The sequence below is a fragment of the Vicugna pacos genome, chromosome 10, assembly GCF_048564905.1.
Source record: "Vicugna pacos chromosome 10, VicPac4, whole genome shotgun sequence".
NCBI classification, from domain to species: Eukaryota; Metazoa; Chordata; class Mammalia; order Artiodactyla; family Camelidae; genus Vicugna; species Vicugna pacos.
The window spans coordinates 64,918,510-64,937,816 of record NC_132996.1 but is presented as its reverse complement, the minus strand read 5'-3'; the positions used below and the strand labels follow the sequence as shown (position 1 = coordinate 64,937,816).

The 19,307-nt window shown below is 42.6% G+C and overlaps 1 protein-coding gene across 2 annotated transcripts; it reads right to left on the bottom strand.

Moving 5' to 3' along the window:
• Positions 1 to 172: 172 nt before the first annotated feature.
• LOC140699065 (membrane-spanning 4-domains subfamily A member 4A-like) lies at positions 173 to 2,690 on the bottom strand. 2 transcript variants are annotated; one of them, XM_072970845.1, is made up of 4 exons: positions 2,583 to 2,690; positions 1,777 to 1,911; positions 849 to 947; positions 173 to 388 (listed from the first exon to the last, which is right to left on the bottom strand). In XM_072970845.1, the coding sequence occupies exons 1-4, from the start codon at positions 2,688 to 2,690 to the stop codon at positions 305 to 307; spliced, it is 426 nt and encodes a 141-aa protein (XP_072826946.1). In that variant the 3' UTR covers positions 173 to 304. The 2 variants fall into 2 exon arrangements, 1 of the variants encoding a protein (XP_072826946.1); XR_012077086.1 differs by lacking the exons at positions 1,777 to 1,911; positions 2,583 to 2,690 and adding an exon at positions 489 to 657 and having other exon boundaries at positions 849 to 1,579.
• Between the last annotated feature and the right edge of the window lie 16,617 nt (positions 2,691 to 19,307).

Here is a 19,307-nt window from a genome sequence, read left to right as displayed (position 1 = left end):
ATGGACTGATGTAATAAAAATCTGAATCCAATTACAACTTGTTTCTATTTACATAGATTTAGAGACTTTAAAGTGACACGCTGTTTCCTGACTCCTCGAAAAGTTGAGGGATGGTATGGTGGGGAATCAAAAGAATAACCTTCGTCAGCATAAAATCAAAAGAAGTCTTTATTGTACTCTGTTTTGTCACAACAGGATTTCAAATGTATAAACTTAAGGGCAGTCAGACGCACGAATGTACACAGTAAATAGCCAATGGCGTGAGAATAGCACAGATTGACTGGAAATGTCAAACCACTGGGATCTACTGCACTGTGACCTCCTCATAGTCATGTTCAGGGGAGACTGCTGAAGGTTTGTTGTCATTATTTGGTAAGAGGACCACCACCTGTGAAAAAATCAGAACATTAGAATCTTGTAGTCAAACTATCAGGAGGCAAAAAGGAATTCCACATGCCTTGGGAATAATATAATCTTTAAGCACCTGCCTTCTGAATCCTGGTACCTGGCAGGTCTATGTTCCCATCCTGGCTTTCACTCTCTTTCCTGACGCTTCCTCAACAGTACCAGAAATGACTCCAGAGGACCGGGAAAAGGGGACAGTTCTCTGGCTGAGTGCAATTGGCCATGTCATTCCAGCTCCATCTGTGCTACTCCCTTCAAAGATAAGCAGGGTTTACATATATTTTCCCCTCCCTAATCTTCCCCACAGAAAGAATAGAGGACACACACACACACACACACAGAAAGAAAGAAACAGGAGAGAGACAGACAGAGAGAAAGGGAGAGGAGATAGAAAAAGAAAAGAAAAGAGAGAAAGAAAACCCATAAAAACCCAGAGCACTCACGTTGTTGATGGAACAGGCCACCCTGCACCCAAATATGGAGAGAGACAAAGCAGCGCAGACTTCCATCAGAAAGAGGACCAGCATTCCAGTCAGCCTTGCCTGTGAACCAGGAGGAAAAAAACCAAACTAACAAACAATAACAGCAACAACAAAGTCAAGCTTGTAGAAGACAGAAAAACCAGGGGACAGAAGAAAAAGGTCTGGGCAGACATAGTTGGTAGAATTTCATACCTGGTCCTAGTTCATCTCACTACAATATGAGACCCTTTCCTTAGCAGGGAATCCTGGGTCTTCTTTCAATTCAAATATACTAAGTGAACAACTTGAAAATGGATCAGTGGAGCTCTACCCTTTTGCTCTTGGGCGCAAGAATATCAGTTAAGGCCAAGTATTTCCATAGTGATTTTTTTGGTTTGTTTTGCTCCTCCCCACTTCCCACCCTCAACAGTAATTTTCTGACTTAAAAATCTCCTTTGGACTTTGAGCAATTGTTTCTTATGACACATAAGAGCCTGCAGTTAATCCCCTGAACTTCTCCCTTATCCTGGCTGCACAGCACATCTAAGAAATACACATACACTCTGGTCATTTCCATTGGTTGCTCAGAATCCCTAAAAATCATGGAGCAACTGGAACGCCAGTTTTCCTTTTTCTCCTCAGATTTTTTTCAAAATCAACATAGAAGTGTTCCTTGGAGAACCTGAGTTCTTGCAGAATTTCCCACTGGCCAATCACACTACATGAGAGCCTCCAGAGATGAATAATGTTGAAAAGTTAACCTTACTGCTCAGTACTTCTAGATTCCTTAACCCTCAATCTAGCATTCAGGCAACCCAAGTCCCATTCAGCTCCATGGTGAGAATTTACAAAGAAAAGTTCAGACAAGGCTGGTTTCCAGAATGCCATTATTGGAACAGGAAATACTTACAATAAGAAATACAGTTTCATGAGAATATTTCCACGTAATTTCTTGCCATAGAATTATTTCTTCTTGAATTGCCAGATATGTACCTAACACTGCTATAATGGCACTGACTGTGTTCATCCCTAGGCTTCCTTGGATCTGAAAAGAGAGAGCGAGAAAGATTTTTGCAGTCCCCCCTCTCATGGTCACCTGTGTTTGAGAGGTCAGTAAGTGACATTTAACTCAGCTGAGTTGAGTTTGGACGTTTCCATGGGGGAACGTCCCCATTCTCAAGAGGAAGAAGGAAGCATCTGATAGAGATTCAGCTTTGGTTCCCGCAGGCTCTTGTACAGGGAGACTGTTGACATGGAATGTCACAGAACACAGAGCTAAGTCAGTCATTCTTGCCCAAGTGTCACGGAGGCAGCACTTCTAGAGATCTCCCCAGACCATTTCTAGGGTCCTTCTTTAGAGAACCAGCAAGTCTTGTGTGCTTTAGCCTCGTAGCTGAATAATTCCCTGATTCACTAGACCCATTTGAGATTCAACAGTGAGACACTTACCAGACCCTTTGTTACTTTCCTGCCAGCAGCGATGGACAGCACACCGGAAACGAAGAAGTGACCAGAGAGAGAGAATCCACTCAGAGCCTGGATATGCACTCTCAGCCTTACGACATTTTCCAAGCTCCCCCTACTTCCCTATAAATGTTATCTACCCAAACAGTTGGCTTAAGGCTTGAAAAGAAATGCAGGGGGTTTTGAGAGAAAAGGATGAAGGTACTGCAGACAGCTGAAACTGGAGGCAATGAAACGATGACTGATACTCACAGAGACGGATCCCCACACGGGACAGTATATTTTAGTGATAATGTAAAGTCGAAATCCATCAGCATGTGGAAAAAAAGGAGCGACTGTCACCCCCAGGCACCGTGTCATCAGCCCAGTCAGGATCTGAGCCACCTGGAGGTAAGAGACAGCCTATGAGAAGTTCTCAGAACAGAGGTTTCCCCTAAGGTCAGTGCACACCGACCACTTTCCCACCTTAGAGACTCCAAACTCGGGGCGGTCTCCCAGGAAGATAGCAATCTGCACATCAAGTGTTTTCCTTTGTGCAACACAGGACATTGTCATTGACCTTAAAAGTCTTTATTCATATCTTTGCTACATAGGTAGAGGAAATTTTTTTTCCCTTCCAGAGATGGACAGGCTCAGTGAATCTTTCCGTTTTCTGGATCTGTAAGGTTTGTGCAGTTCAGGATGGTTCCATTCAGCTTATTATCACTCTCAGTGATGTAGAGAATTTGGATATTTTAAGGAAATCCCTGTTCTGTCTCAGGAAACGGCCCTATCCCCAAGGCCTGTGCTCCGATCTTTGGCCCACTCACCCCTAGGGCCTGGGGCTGTCCCTTCAGCAAGAGCAGCAGACCCTTCTGCTGCTGGGAGGGCCAAATCCAGGTCCCCAGCTGGCGTAGTTGCACTGTGGTCTCACTCTCAGGAAGGTTTGTCAATCCCTTAGGTGCACCTGCCTCACATGTCCAGGTGTTGCTATTGGCATCAGGAAAGAGAATATCTCTCAATGTATATTCACTTTTGAATATCTTCCTTGATCAATATCAAAATCCAGTGACAGAGGATTTTGCAGCCTTGGGGAATCATATTTTATTACTGCATTTTGATGAGGGCATCGCCCAGATTTTTACTTCTTTCCTCATTCGCATACCCACACAAGCAACCAGCTCAGATAAATCTAGACTGAGTTACAGCTGCCTGCCCTCAGCAATGTGCACACAGCTACTGATCCTGAAGCAGAGGGTCTAAGCAGTGTAAGACTGAAACCTGGAAATCTGCCTTCCCCACCCAGATTCCAGAGGCAAAAGCAACTACCCTTTTGCAGCAAGATGTCAGGCAAGATTTTATTCATTCCGAAGTTCCTCTCTGGCTAACTTACAAGGACCTCCACAGCCGAGGCACTCACACCCCTCCCACCCAGATCCCTTCTCGGAGACAAAGCACGGGGCTAAGATGAGCAATGGTTTCTCCCTATCTTTGCATCCTCCGAGTGCACAAATGGGAGTTAGTGTCCCTTCTAGTGTGTGGGCTCCAATTCACAGCCCTCAAAGAGCATGACCGGCTCTGACGTGTGATGCGTGATGAAAACATTACCAGGAGTCCCGGGTTGACCATTTATCTCCTGTGATTTATCTCACTCAGCTTGCCACATGAGTATCTGTAACATTTTTAAGCTTTATGTTATGTCCCTAAGATAATAATCAAATTCACTTCTCACATGCTAAAGGCTGTATGAAGGCAAACCCATGTTCTCAACACCAGCTGCTCCCCATTGCCACGTTCCTCCTGAGTGCTACGCATAAGGCTTCATTTTCCAGATCCTCACCTGGTAGGGCCCACATGACTCTACCTTTAAGTTAGCTGGGTGCAAATATGAATATTCATACATCAAGACTTTGCTTGAAACCTTTGTAAAATTAATTCTATTCTGTTATTTTGTGTGATCAATATAGTTAATTTTTATTACGTAGCATTTGTAACTACATAATACACTTTCTATATTCATCTTTCTGGTTGTATAGACAAGTTTCATCATACTCTATGTGGTTTTGCTGGACTTGTAAGCCACCGTTTGCCAGAATTTTCTCCAATGCCACACAACCTGGATTTTCCAACTTTTCTGATCTTTTTTCCCATGGCAACTCATTTGTGAATGCTTCAGGGATTTGCAAAACTTCAAGAGAAAACAATTTATTGCCAGATGTTAACTGTGAAGTGGGAGAAATGTTTTAGTAGTTCAAGAGGTTGAAATCAGACAGAATTAAAAAAAAAAAGGGAAAATTCAGTTCTGCTATTAATCCTTCTTTCCCAGTTCACTCTTTCACACTGACCTGTATTTCTTGCCACCATTTCTCATGTGAACCAAAATACTGCAGTGTGAATGAAAATACTGCAACCATATCAGTAAACAAAGAATGCTGAAACCAAGTCATCAGCGGCTGCCGCCACCCCCCAGTGAGGATGGGCCTGCAGCCCGGCCTCTGCAGCCACTCACAATGGTGCACTCTGAGCAGACTCAGAGACAGGACACTGGCCCTAGATAGCTAGGTGTTTGTCGAAGGAATGAATTCAGTGAGCCCAAATGTTGGCTTCCTCCCATACATAGAAAAGCACTAAATTCTTTAACTTGAGATGCCTGTTTTTCTTTAGATAACAATCTTTTATTGTTCCAACTACCTGGTCTTTGTTGTAAAGCTCCTATATATCCTAGCTCCTCCCTACCTCTTTGGAGCAATTCCTCAGAGCTGTCTGAGAGGCTGTCATCCCGGCTCGAGTCCTCCCGCCAAATAAAACATAACTCTTAAATTTTAGGCTGCGCATTTATTTCAGTCGACTCTCAGGAATGTTTTCATAATTTTTAGCAACATTTTCTACAATAACTGATATGAATGAATAAATCTACTAACATCCTGATAACTACCAGTTCTTGAACTATCCAACAGGTATGAGGAATTCCTTCTACATCATGTGATTCATTCACAAATATTTTTAATTTTTTTTAACCAACCAATGACTGTTTTTCCTCCATCATCCATACTTATTTGAACTTTCAGAGTAGATGTTGACACATCTAATTTCATTTACACATTTTCTGAGGTATCCATTCACTCTTTGGTAAAATGATTCTGTTGGGGGATTCATATCAGCCTCCCAATATATTTTCTCACCCAGGCAGTCAACGTCTATATAAAATGCTTTCATTTAGTTCATCAGTCAGTGGGTAAACCCTTGGATATAACACGGGACTGTGTCAGAGAGATTTACTTAGTGTTTGATATACCAATCATTGGTCATAATTACATAATCCTTTTCCCTTTCTTTGCCACAGAAATGTGTTTTTGCCACAGAAAACATAATCTCAGTTTAGGATGGTGATTAGAGGCCATTTTTCAGTAAATTACAGATCCTGTTTAGTAGCTGGATGTAAGTAGATCCCAGATAGCACTGGGTAAGCCTTGCAGATAGAAGCTTCGAGGTGTCACTTGAAGCACCGCCTGCCTGTCTCCCGAGGCACAGTGTGGCAGGGCTCCTCTGTCCAATCCCAGCCAGATGCACCACGAGGAAATACTTCCCAGTTATAGAGAGCAGTGCTTAAGGCTGCCCTTCCTACTACATGCTTCCATTATTCATGCATGTTGTAGCCCTCTCATAAATTCATCCCTCCCCACTTAGTCTCATCCTCCTACAAGCTGATGCATTGACTCTCAGACACCAGCTTCCGTATCCGATATCCAACATCACTTCTGAAATGAGAGTAGAAGCCCAGTGTTGATGATGGTTATATGTTCAGTTGGAATAATTATTCAATTCTCTTACAACTCTGTTGTCCTAAGCTGGTTTCCACCCATATCCACTCTCTTGAGAAAGTACTCCCTCTACTGTCCCTATTTGGGTTAGCAAGTTCTTTTTAATATGAGAAAGTGCCTTTGGGGACAGTTTTGTTTTTAGGTTGTAACTGACACAGTAATCCTATTCTCTTAGAAAAGGTATGTTGTTGTGGGTCTAATACTGACAAAGCCTTCACACATGATGTGAATCTTGTTATTGCCACACAGTCCCATGCATGAGGGCAGCTGTTGAACACACGCCTTCACCCACTGTAACAGGTTAATTCTCATGATAGCTGAGGCTCAAAAAAGTTTGCTTCTGCTTTGGGATCAGTCATCTGCCCAAATATTCCTTTTCATTTAGTAGTATTTAGAATTGATAATATGTCTCTTTATTATAATGCTAAGAATTCATGCCACATATCAGAGGAAACTCTAATTCCAAAAGACACATGCACCCCAATGTTCATAGCAACACTATTTACAATAGCCAATACATGGAAACAACATAAATGTCCATCGACAGATGACTGGATAAAGAAGTTGTGGTATATTTATACAACGGAATATGACTTAGCCATAAAAAAGAATAAAGTAATGTCATCTGCTGCAAACATGGATGGAGCTGGGGATTGTCATACTAAGTGAACTAATCCAGAAAAAGAAAGAAAAATATCATATGATATCACTTATATGTGGAATCTAAAAAAAAAAAAAGACACAAATGAACTTATTTACAAAAAAGAAACAGACTCACAGACATAGAAAACAAGCTTACGGTTACCAGTTGGGGGAAAGTGGTGGGAGACTGAGATTTGCAGGTACTACTATATATAAAATAGGTAAAAAACAAATTTCTTCTGTACAGCACAGGGAACTATATTCAATATCTTCTAGTAACCTATAATGAAAAAGAATGTGAAAATGAATATATGTAGATATATGTGACTGAAATTCTACGCTGTACACCTGAAATTGATACAGCATTGTAAACTGACAATAAAAAAGAATCCATGCCAAAAATGACCTGCCAGACTTCTGCTGATATTTCTGTAAAGTGTTTTGATTCTTATGCACTGTTCTATTGGGATTTCATATCCCCTTAGCCTTAGCCTCCCACTATGATACTTACTTCTTACACTTACTTTTGCTATATCCAATAAGTTTGGTATGTTGTGTTTCCTTTTTTATTTGTCTTAACTTGTTGACTGCCTTTTTGATTTCTTCTTTTACACGCTGATTTTCAGGAGTGTGTTGTTTCATTTCCATATACGTGTGAATTTTCTAATTTTTCTCTTGCTACTGTTTTCTAGTTTCATATTATTATGGTTAGAAAATATATTTGATAAGATAATTTAAATCTTCTTGAATTTGTTGACTTGTTTGTGATGCACAAATGATCTATCCTAGAGAATGGTCCTTGTGCACTTGAGAAGAATTTGTGTTCTGCTGCTGATGGAGTGAATGCTCTACATATATCTGTTAGGTCTATTTGACCTACAGTTTTGTTCAAATCCACAGTCTGTTTCCTTATTCATTCTCTGTCTGGATGATCTATCCATTGTTGAGGATGTGGTAATGAAGTCCTTTACTATTATTATATTGCTGTTTATTTCTTCTTTCAATTCTGCTATTTATTTATTTTATATATTTAGGTGCTTAATATTGGGCATACAAACATTTACAATAGTTATTTATTCTTGATGAGTTGGCCTTTTATCATTATATAATAACCTGCTTTATCTCTTGTCACTGTTTTGACTTAAAGTCTATTTTGTCTGACCTAAGTAAGTACAGCCACCATTGCTCTCTTTTGGTCACCATTTGCTTGGAATATATTTTCTATCCCTTTACTTTTAGCCTGTGTGTATCCTTAAAGCTAAGTGAGTTTTTTATAGACAGTGTATCACTTGATCTTGGGTTGTATTTTTTTTTAAATCCATTCAGCCACTCCATGTCTTTTGATGGGAGAATTTAATCCATTTACACTTAAAGTAATTATTGATAGGTAGGAACTTACTATTGCTGTGTTATTGAGTGCTTTATCATCCCTTTGTTCCTTTCTACCTCTCTTACTATCTCCTTTGTGATGTAACTCTTTGTGGTGGTATGCCTTGATTCCTCTCTCTTAATCTTTTGTGTATCTACTATAGGTTTTTTTCCTTTGTAGTTACCATGAGGTTTACATAAAATGTCTTACCGTTAAAACATCCTGTTTTAAACTGATAACTTTGAGAGTACAGAGAATCTCTTTTACTTCTTTCCTCCTCACATTTTAGCTCATTGATGTACAGTTTACATCTTTATTATATTGTGTATACAATAACAAATTATTATAGTTACTTGTAATACTTTTTTTCACTTTTATACTTAGAGTTGAAAGTGATTTAGGCATCATCATTATAATACTAGAGAATTCTAGCTTTATTATATATTTACCTTTAATAATTAACTCCTTTGCATTTATATTTTTACATTGTTAATTAGTGTCCTTTTATTTCAGCTTGAATAATTCCCTTTTGGAGTTCTTGTAAGGCAGGTCAGATGGTGGTGAACTCCCTCAGCTTTTGTTTATTTGGGAGCCTTAAACGTCTCCTTCATTTCTGAAATACATGCAATTTTCCCAGGTGTCATATTCTTACTTGGAAGTGTTTTCTTTCAGCATTTTGAATGAATTTTCCCACTCTTGCCTGGTATGCAAATTCTGAGCTAACAGAATCTGTTTATAGGCTTATGGGATGTTCTCTTGTGTGTATTAATTATAATGTGTATCAGGGTTGCCCTTTTTAGCTTTCAATAATTAGGGTATCATTGGCCTTATGAATCTGGGTGTCCCTTTCCCTCCCCAAATTTGGAAAGTTTATTTCTTTAAATATTATTTAAAGCCATTATTACTTTAAATATTATTTCTTTAAATATTCTGTCTATCTCTTTCTCTCTCTCTTTGCCTTCTTGGAGTCTGGTAAGGCACGTGTTGCTTTGTTTGACGATGTCCCCAAAGTCCCATTGGCTTCTTTACTGTTCTTCATTCTTTTTTCTTTTCCTCCTCTAAATAATTTCAAATGTCCTGTCTTTAAGCTAATCAGTTCTCTCTTCTGCTAGAGCATGTCTGCTATTGAAGCTCTCTATTTAATTTTTCAGTTTAGTAATTGTATTCTTCAGCTCTAGGCTTCTGTGTTTTGGTCTTTTTTGTGATTTCTATTTCTTTGTTGGAGTCTCATTTTGTCTATTTATTATTTCCTCATATCATTTAATTGTCTGTGTTTATTTCTAGTTAACTAAACTTTTAAAAAGAGCATTATTCTGAATTATTTGTCAGTTAATTCATAGATTTCCATTTCTTTAGAGTCAGTTATTAGCATTTTATTGGTTTCCCTTGGTGGTGTCATACTGATGATACCTGATTCAGGTGTCAGCTGATTCTTCGTGAATCCTTTGTCCTTATATTGGTATCTGGGTATTTGGCAAAGCAGTCTCCTCTTCCAGCCTTCACATGTCTGCTTCAGCAGGGGAAGATCTTCAACAGTCAGCCCGGAGCTCTATTCAGAGCCTGAGGTTCTGAATAGGACAGTTTGCAGCATCCGTGGGCGGAAGGGCTTGTGGTCAGGGTCTCTGCTCGGGCGGGGCTGCTGCCTGTGCCCTGAGGCTGAGCGAGGCTGCTGGCTGTGCTCCGTGGTTGACGGGGCAGCTGTCTGGGCCCCACATTCAGGAAGGGCTACTCGCTGGGCTGCACTGTCTCTGGTCCCGTGGCCCCAGACTGTGGTCCCTGACTAGGTGATGCCACTGCACCACCGCGCACTCAGGCATGCTGCAGGCTGGGCTCTGCAATCAGGCTGTGACTTGAGCTGAGTCAGGTCATTGGTTGGACTTCCTACCCAGGCAGAGCTGCTGCCTGTCCTCTGCCGCTGGACAAGTTTTCTGTCCAGGCTTCCTGATCAGGCAGAACCGCAGTTTCCCTACAGTCGGGCAGAGTTGCTGATGGGCTTTGTGATCACATGAGACTCATTAGTCAGGCAAGGCTGCCGGCTATGCTCTCCCATTGCGTGGGGTCTCTAGCTGTGCTCTGTGTCTGAGAGGGGCTGGAGGCTGTGCCTCGCAGGTAGGCTGGTTGCTGGCTTGGCTCCCTACGCATATTTTCAGGCAAACTATTATATGGCAGAAGATATCTGCCACAACTATAATCAACAAAAGGCTACTTTCTACATGTATACGTATTTCCTACAAATACGTAAGAGAGACAAAATAATGGTAAAAAATAGACAAAATTTAAATAGACACCTACAAAAAGATGAAAGTTTCCAACAGCGTATGAAAAACAGATGCATAACCTTACTAGCAAATAAGAAAAATTTTAAAATATGAAATCAGCCTTGATGGAGTAGCAGAGACCTGAATTGTTCCCCTAATGTAAACAAATAGAACGCTATATGGGATACATATATGAATTTCCCCCAGATGTGGGAGCACAAACTTGGGCTAACAAACTTTGATATTGTAATAATTGCTTTTACCAAATCATATTCTCGCCTTTACGCAAACACAGAGGAAATGTATAGTCAAAACCGATGCTTTCTGTATTTGTCTTTGTACTGCTGTTTCAAAGCAAAATGTCCAGAAGCACAAAAGACTGGACTCTCAGTACCAGTCCCCACCTCATCCGTGGAACTGAGCTCAGTTGCCTTGAAGCTGCTTTGCCAGCAGGAATCTGCTACAAACTGTGTCCTCGCCGTAAAAAGCAGAGACATGCTTTGCTCGCTTTGCTCAGTTCGAGGTCATAGATTCAGGGCTGCTTGTGCTTGTGGAAAACCAGAACTCGTCCCGTGTCCTGACCGGCAGGACGTGCTCCGCTCATCAGGAATAGGCGGATAGTGTGGGCTGCTCTCGCTCACAAAGACTGTGACTCAGCCCTTAGCTGGGAGCAGCTGCGCTGCTTCTCGTGCTTAGACAGTCTCTGATCATTGTACGGAGACGCTGTGGTGGTCTGGGTTTTCGTTATCCATTATTTGAACACTGCAACCTTGCTCATGATTGTTTGAGGTTTAAAATAACCGTCTGTACTATCAATATTGTAACCTTCCCTCTAAGTATAAATTAAGATTATGTTTCTGTTTCTCAGGAACTGAAACTGCTGACCTGCATCCCTGCACGCACACCAGGCCCCTTACTCATTCCTATGACGTATTTTACTTTGATTCTTTGACTCTTCTCGATACATACAAGAGCTCTGGAGGAGCGCGGGGAGTTGGTCTCTGGCTCCCTCTCACTCTCGTGACCTGAGAGCGTCTTGAGTAATCTCGTTCTGCCGCGGTGGGACTTTTGCTGGACAAAACCCATAACGAACAGAACCCACGGAGATATTCCGACATACTTACAAACAAAGATCCCCATAGAGGATATCCTGAGGGGATGGTTAAGACGTAACACCGATTTACGTAAGATTTACAGAACCACGGGCCCATGCCAAACAGGCACATTTTCATCTGACCAGTCAGAATCTGAGTCACCTGGGGAGTGAAAAAGAAGGGGCTCAGAGTGTGAAGCTGAAGGTTTCTAGGAAGGTGAATTTGGTCTTTCCACATAGCTGTTTCCCATCTCCTGAGTTTGAAAGGGTTCCCAGGATAAAACCCCTGGGAGTCCATCACCTTTCCTCTAGTTCAAGGCTGTTTAGAAAGGTTTCGAGACAATCTTCTTCTCCCTCTCTCTTAGAGAAATTCGTTTTCCCTTCAGAGGGTGGCACCTCTGCCTTTTTTTTTTTCACAAATTTATTTCTAGGTACTGTGAGGTTTATGGAGATCAGGTCATGACACAGTTAATCCCACCTTGGGAGCTACAAGGGGCATCTCTTCTTCTCTCTGGAAATGGCTATGTCCCCAGATATTATGCTTCTAGGTCAAGTTCACTCACCCCCATATTTGGGGCTCCCCCTTCAGGAAGATCATCTAGTCTGTTTGATCCACTTGGATGATGTCTTTCTGGAGAGGATCGAGGGAAAACCGTTCAGTTGCTCCTTTTGGTGTCTTGACACAATCTTTAGTGCTGTAAAATGTGAATATTTTACAGAGAACAGATCCACTCTCCAACTCTTTCATTTTAGACATAGAAAATGACCTTTGGAAAAATGGGTATCATGAGGCAGTTTGGTGTGATGGTAGGTTAAACTGTCTGAGTTATGATTTCAATTACACAGCATGTAAACTCAGGCAAGTCTTTTTTAACATCTCCATGCCCTAGGTTTTAAAAATGATAAAAAGGAGATGTTCGTGGTACCCGTCTCATGTTGCTGGTCCTACATCTAGATGATTTAAATGAATTTGTACATACAAAACTTAGAGTACCTGGTACATTCTAAATAATAAATAGATATTTATCATTATGATTATAGTTACTATAAGTATTGTTATTAAAATTTAATATGATAAATATGCATGCAGAATGCTCACAGTTACATTTCCCAGGAGAAATGACGGATAGAAAATGAACAAATCATTATAGAGAATAAGTACTACACGTGGTGCTTGTTGTTCACAAGAATATTATCCATTCAGTCAATCAGTCAGTCAGTCAACAAATAGTCATTAAATGTCTCCTATGTGCCAGACCCCGTTACAGGTTTGGGCTCTAGGAATATAACAGTGAACAACATGCCCAACTCCCATCAATGGGAAGCCTGCAATCTAGTAAAAGAAAATAGATATTTAATTTATGAGTTTATAAGTGCATGTGACTAGAAATTATATGAAATGCAAGAATCTTCACGTTCCATGTAAGAAAACTCGGTTTCAGAGGACTTACATCATTTCTTTAATGTCAGTCAGCATTTCTGTGTTGGAACCAAGATGAGAAGTCAGTTTCTCTAGCAAACTGGCCTTAGTACCTGTCTACTGTTCCTCTTCGCCACAAGCATCGTGATGATTTACCAAAAGCTCTGATGCTTCAGGCCAACTCAAAATGGCCTTCAGAGGCCTCTTTAACTGTGTTACAGTACCCTTGAAAATAAATCTATTGCATTACTAGCTCTTAGTCTTTACCTTCGCTGTGTTCATACCAGCGCCACACGACTTAGCTGTTCTGTTTATTCTGGAAACTAGTTAGTGTTTTCCCCTTTGAAATAGATGTTGAGACGCGCACCATTCTACAGCCTGACCCTTCACCTTTCACGTAGATGAGAACTGGTTTTCTGGAAGCCCACTCACAAGCAGGCTTACTTAGCCCAAAGTTCATTCTCACCTCAGCCTCTACTGGATACTACTGACCCAGGTTCCCACATATTACCCATTGAGAGCCCAAAGTGGAATTCTTTCCAGAAGCTAAGGATAGAGAAATGAGCTCTTCCTACCTCTGCATCCTTGTGGACCTGCACCCAGTGGGTCCTCTTGGCCACGGTTCTCTAGACCATTTCCACTGAAGAGTCCGGTCTGATCTGAAGAGTGATGTGTGACAATTGCCTTCAGGTCTATAGTCATTATTCCCCGTGAGTCATCCTATCCAGCCTACCAGTGGGCAACAGAAATGAGACTGCAATGAACAAACCAGTACTTTCATGAGCTAGTTATCAATCTCCATGCAGAAGCTGAAGACAAACTAACAGCAGGAACTTCCTTTCAGATCCTGATCGGGCTCCCATGCTGTTGTCTTAGTCCTCTATTTAAGGCTTTTCATATCAAAACCTCAGTCACACAGAGACAAGTGATTCTGACTTTTACCAATGTATCAACTTAATGGGAAAATTAAAAAAGAAAAATCTTACACGAAATTTCCATATTGGAGAATAAGAGGACAAAAATCCCAAGTCACTGGGATAGTGTGATTCTCAGCCTGATGTTTATATGTTTATGACCCTAATCTTATCATTTTCTTCCCCTCCTCTCCTCAATTCCCCATGCTGTTCACCAAATTCAGGCCAATAGTTCTAAGAGGCAGCTCTCTCTGTCTGGGGGGAGAGGGGGTGGGTGAGTGGTGGAAAAGGCAGGCAGTAAGATTAAGATGATTTGAGTTCACCTCACACCAGTCAGAATGGCCATCATTTAAAAGTCTACAAATGACAAATGCTGGAGAGGCTGTGGGGAAAAGGCAACCCTCCTACACTGCTGGTGGGAATGCAGTTTGGTGCAGGCATTGTGGAAAACGGTATGGAGATTCCTCAAAAGACTAGGAATAGACTTACCATATGACCCAGGAATCCCACTCCTGGGCATATATCCAGAAGGAGCCCTACTTCAAAAAGACACCTGCACCCCAATGTTCACAGCAGCACTATTTACAATAGCCAAGACAGGGAAACAGCCTAAATGTCCATCAACAGACGACTGGATAAAGAAGAGGTGGTATATTTATACAATGGAATGCTATTCACCCATAAAAAAACAACAACATTAACGCCGTTTGCTGCAACATGGATGTCCCTGGAGAATGTCACTCTAAGTGAAGTAAGCCAGAAAGAGAAAGAAAAATGCCATATGAGATCACTCATATGTGCAATCTAAAAAAAAAAAAAAGAAGAAGAAGAAATAGAAGAACATAAATACAAAACAGAAACAGACTCATAGACACAGAATACAAACTTGTGGTTGCCAAGGGGGCGAGGGATGGGAAGGGACAGACTGGGAGTTCAAAATTTGTAGATACTGACAGGCACATGCAGAATAGATAAACAAGATTATACTGTATAGGACAGGGAAATATATACAAGATTTTGTGGTAGCTCACAGTGAAAAAAAAATGTGACAATATATGTATGTTCATGTGTAACTGAAAAATTGTGCTCTGCACTGGAATTTGACACAACATTGTAAACTGACTATAACTCAATTTAAAAAAATGTTAAAAAAAAAAAAGATGATTTGAGTTCGTGGAAGGAAAATAGAATGTTCTCACATCCTGGTAGACTAGGGAAGAATTTAGTTTATCTATCAGGCACAAAATTTAAATTTTAAAGATAATACAACTGTAAAGGACACTGGATATGTATCTTTAACAAGCCTTTTATTTATTGTCAGGGACTTTAATTTAAAAAAAAAACAATGCTATGGTGATACTTGGAATGGGGATATGTTCATGAGTATATCTGAGAAACTTGAATTCCTGGATTTCCCTGTACCCTGTAAACTGGCAGAGACTTTCTTACTTGCTAAAGAAGAATCTCTTTCTTGCTTTCCCAGATCAATTTGGAGAGCATAATCCACTTTTAAAAACGCATTTGGACTTCAAATGTAATATGTCCGTTCTTTGAAAGATGTTGGCATAGATCAGACGATGCTTTCTAAATTAAAGTGCGGGGCGGAATCATCTATACGCTGTGGACCCTGCGGCCTCTGTACGGCCCTCCTCACTGACCCCAGGGGAGAGAGGAATTTGGTTGGGAGGCGAGGCGGGGGAGGGGGTGGGGAGTTGGGCCCAGGGAAGAGAAAGTTCAGACTTTTAGAAAGAAACTTGGGATGCGCTGCTGTTCCGGCCTCAAGCTCAAACAGCTCCTCATCCCCGCTGCCCGCGACTCCCCGCTCCCGACCCAGAGCCGCAGTCCCAGCTTGAGGGACAGGTGCGCGCCCGCCCTCCGCGGAGCCTGGGAGCCTCTCAGCGCCACGTCTGGGCGCCCCCACAACGCGCGTCCGGGCAGAGGCCTGGTGACCAGGGAATGGTAGGCGGGTACGGGGGGATCTTGGGGTTCGTAGACACCACCAGCCGGGCTGGCAGCGCCTGGTTGAAGTCAGGCCTCCGGACGACATCGGACCGCGAGCGCAGACGCGGCTCACGCGCTACCGGCCACTGGTTTCTGAAGCCCAGGGGCGCTACAGCGACACTTGGCGACTCGGGGTCTCCTAGGGACCGTCGCCAGTCCTTTCTAACACCCATGCCCCGCTTCCCGACTCTCCGGCCCCTTTTCTCCTCCCCTGCCCACCCCGCTCTGGCTCTAGGCTCTGAGGTCCTGGGGACACCTTTCTCTCCCCCGCCCCTAGGTCCGGAGCCCGGGGTCCCCCAGTCCCGCGAGCCCCCTCCCCCGGTTCTGGAATGGGGAGGAGCGCTCTATGCCGAGGCCCCGCTGCACCGCTGGCCTAGGCTCGGGCTCCTTTCCCGGCCTGGATTCTGGGCGCGGGGCATGTCCCACCCTCTCCCCGGCAGGCGCCAGCCCGCGTGGCCCGCCCTCCGTCTCCCAACCCCCTCCCCGGGCCGCCTCCGCCAGCACCCAGCGTCCGCCCTCCCTCCCTCCCTCCGCCGCGGGGTCCATCGGGGACAGGCGCCGCCCCGCCCTCCCGGGGCCGAGCCCCCCACCTACGCCGCGCGACCCCGCACCCTCCCCGGATCCCCGCGAGAGCCGTCCCCGGGGACGCGCAGAGGGCGCCAGGGCGGAGAATCGCGCGGTTCGTCGGGCTGCGCTCCCCGGACCGGTCCTGCCCTGAGGCCAAAAAAAAAAAAAAAACAACAGTTGATATAGAATAAAAAGATGCAAAAGGCTGGGAATAAAGAGTTTCAAATCATATTTAAGATACATGCAGAATATATAAAGACCTCTCAGAACTCAACAACCAGAAAACAAGCAATTCAGTTTAAAAGAAGTCAAAAGATTTGCACAGATGCTTCACCCAGTCAGCAAATGACAACAGGGAAAGAAGCTCAACATCATTAGTCATAGGTAAATACAAATAAATCTCAGTGAGGTGATGGTTCACACCTGTTGGCATGGTGAAATTAAGAACATTGGCCATACCGAGCGTTAGCACTGATGTTGGAGAACTGGATCATTCATATGCTGCTGGTGGAAATGTAAAATGATACAATTGGTTTGGAAACCATCTGGCAGTTTCCCAAATGTAAAACATCTTCCATGTGATTCAGCCTTTTCACTTATAGATGGAAAGGAATTTACCTTAGAGAATTTAGAGCTTGGGTCCACGTAAAGACTTGAGCTTAAATGTTCATAATCGCTTAATTTGTTATAGCCCAAACTTGGATGCTGTCCAAATGTCTATCAATAGGCGAATTGATAAATAATGGTTCATCTACACAATGGAATACTACTCTGTACACACACAAACATGGAAGATCATCAAAATAAGTTTACTGAGTGAAAGAAGCCAACTTGAAAAAAAAAACCAGTGCGTTACTTATTACAAGAGATTGCATGTGTTACCACATTATGACTAGGAAAGGAAGAGAGGCAAGAAAGATAATGTTTTGCAGAGAACTTCCTCTTTCTGGAATAATCTGCAAGACCACCTTTTCCTGCACAAGATATGGAATTATCTTCAACACCATCACTGGGAACACACAGAACCAGTATTTAACAATAACAAAGAGTAAAGATTTTTTATTTAGTGAGTGACTCAACTGTCTAAGATGCAAACGTTGAGCCAGACATTATGTATAGCACTACAGATCCACAAATATAGTTGAGCATTTTCACAAAGATGTGGAAGAAAGACAGTATTGAAACTGGGGGGGGGGGGCGGTGGGAGGGGGTATCTCAGTGGTAAAATGCATGCTTAGCATGCATGAGGTCCTGGGTTCAACCTCCAGTATCTCCATTAATAATAAATAAACCTAATTATCTCCCCCACCAAAAAAAAAAAAAAGAGAGAGAGAGAATTCTTAATTTAAAAAAAAGAAACTATGGCTTGTAGTTTACTTCCCCACATAGTGAACCCCTCAATTTTATTTATGGAGAGTCGTCTCTGATAACAGACGTATGCTTCCACACCAGCATCCTGTTCCATTCTAAATTCCTTTTTCCTGGTGAAAGGGAACATAAATTAATCCATAGAGAGAAGGGATGAAGGTAGTCAAAAGGTTCAGACTTCAGTTATAAGATAAATACTAAGGATGTAGTGCACGTGATAAATATAGCTAACATTGCTAAACATTATATATGAAAGTTAAGGGAACAGTTCCTTAGAGTTCTCATCACAAGAAAAAATTTTCTATTTCTTTTAATTTTGTACCTGTATGAGATGATCATTATGTTGTAGACTTTTGACTTATACAGTGCTGTATGTCATAGCTCAACAAAACTGGGAGAAAAAGAGATCTTCAGCTCCAGAATTTCTGCTAGGATCTTTTTTATGATTTCCATCTCTTTGTTAAATATCTCATTTTGTTCACGAATTGTTTTCCTGATATCAAATTATCTTTCTGTGTTTTCTTGTTGCTCACTGAGTTTCCTCAAAACAAGTATTTTGAATTCTTTATCAGATAAATTGCAATGCCTTTCGGCTACTGGAAGACTCTTACCTTTTGGTGGGGGCATGTTTCCTTGATTCTTCGTATTTGTTCCTTTGAGTCTGTGTTGCTGTTTTCACGTGTGAATCAGCAGGCACTTCCTCAGATCTCTTTGTGGGAGATGTTTTTGGTTTGGTTGGTTCTGCTTGTATCTGGTGTTTTCTCCAACTTTGGATACACCTGCTCCACACTTCTCACTCCTTGTGGTGAGAATTCTTAACGCTTGTCTTCTCTGGTTCTTACATCTCATCAAGCTGGCTCCTAGAAGACTCTCTTTTGTTTTCTCAGATGGTGACGCTATAGTTCATGTTTGTGGCTTCTTCCTTGTCCACAGACCCTGATCTGTTTTCTGAGGAGACTGTTTCCTGGGGCTCTCTGGCTGCTGCACTCTGGAACGTGCACAAGGAATGAGCCACAGTGTGGGGGGTGGTGTGGGTTTAGCAGGTGGGGTGTTGGGGGTCCCCCGCGGGCCACGTGGGAAACCTTAGGTGAGGTTCTCCCAGCAATGTGGGTGGGCTTCCTGCTGGAGTCCTAAAGGAAATCCCTTGAATGCCCTTTGATGTTCTTATCTCTCTCTTTACTGATCTCTTCTTCCCCCAAGTCTTGGAGGTCCTGCCTCCATATTCAGGATGCTGCAGGAGGGAAATGGGTTTCTCCAGCAGCATCCCCCACCACTGGGGTAGCTGGGAGCCCATGCACTGCTCTCCCTTTTTCCCCTGGGAGAAGCCACCACTGGCTACTTCATCCCCATGCTGCACCACCTCCAGGAAGGAGAGCCACTGGCAGAGTTCCTCTTACCCTCTTTAACATGTCCAAACTCATTTTCTTTTCTCTAAGGGAGACCTAGAATCTCTCCTTGGGAAAGCTGGACTTCTACCAAGTCTCTCTCATCCATGGGTGTCTTCCCAAGTCAACACCTTTTCGGCTTTCCCCTGCCGGGGCTGAG

Excerpts from the sequence above, each read along its gene's own strand:
- LOC140699065 (XM_072970845.1), bottom strand. The coding sequence starts at position 2,690 with ATGACACGGTGCCTGGGGGTGACAGTCGCTCCTTTTTTTCCACATGCT. Across the intron at positions 1,912-2,582 it reads CCGTGTGGGGATCCGTCTCT|ATCCAAGGAAGCCTAGGGAT; the intron begins GTGAGTATCAGT and ends CTCTCTTTTCAG. Across the intron at positions 389-848 it reads TGGCCTGTTCCATCAACAAC|GTGGTGGTCCTCTTACCAAA; the intron begins GTGAGTGCTCTG and ends ATTTTTTCACAG.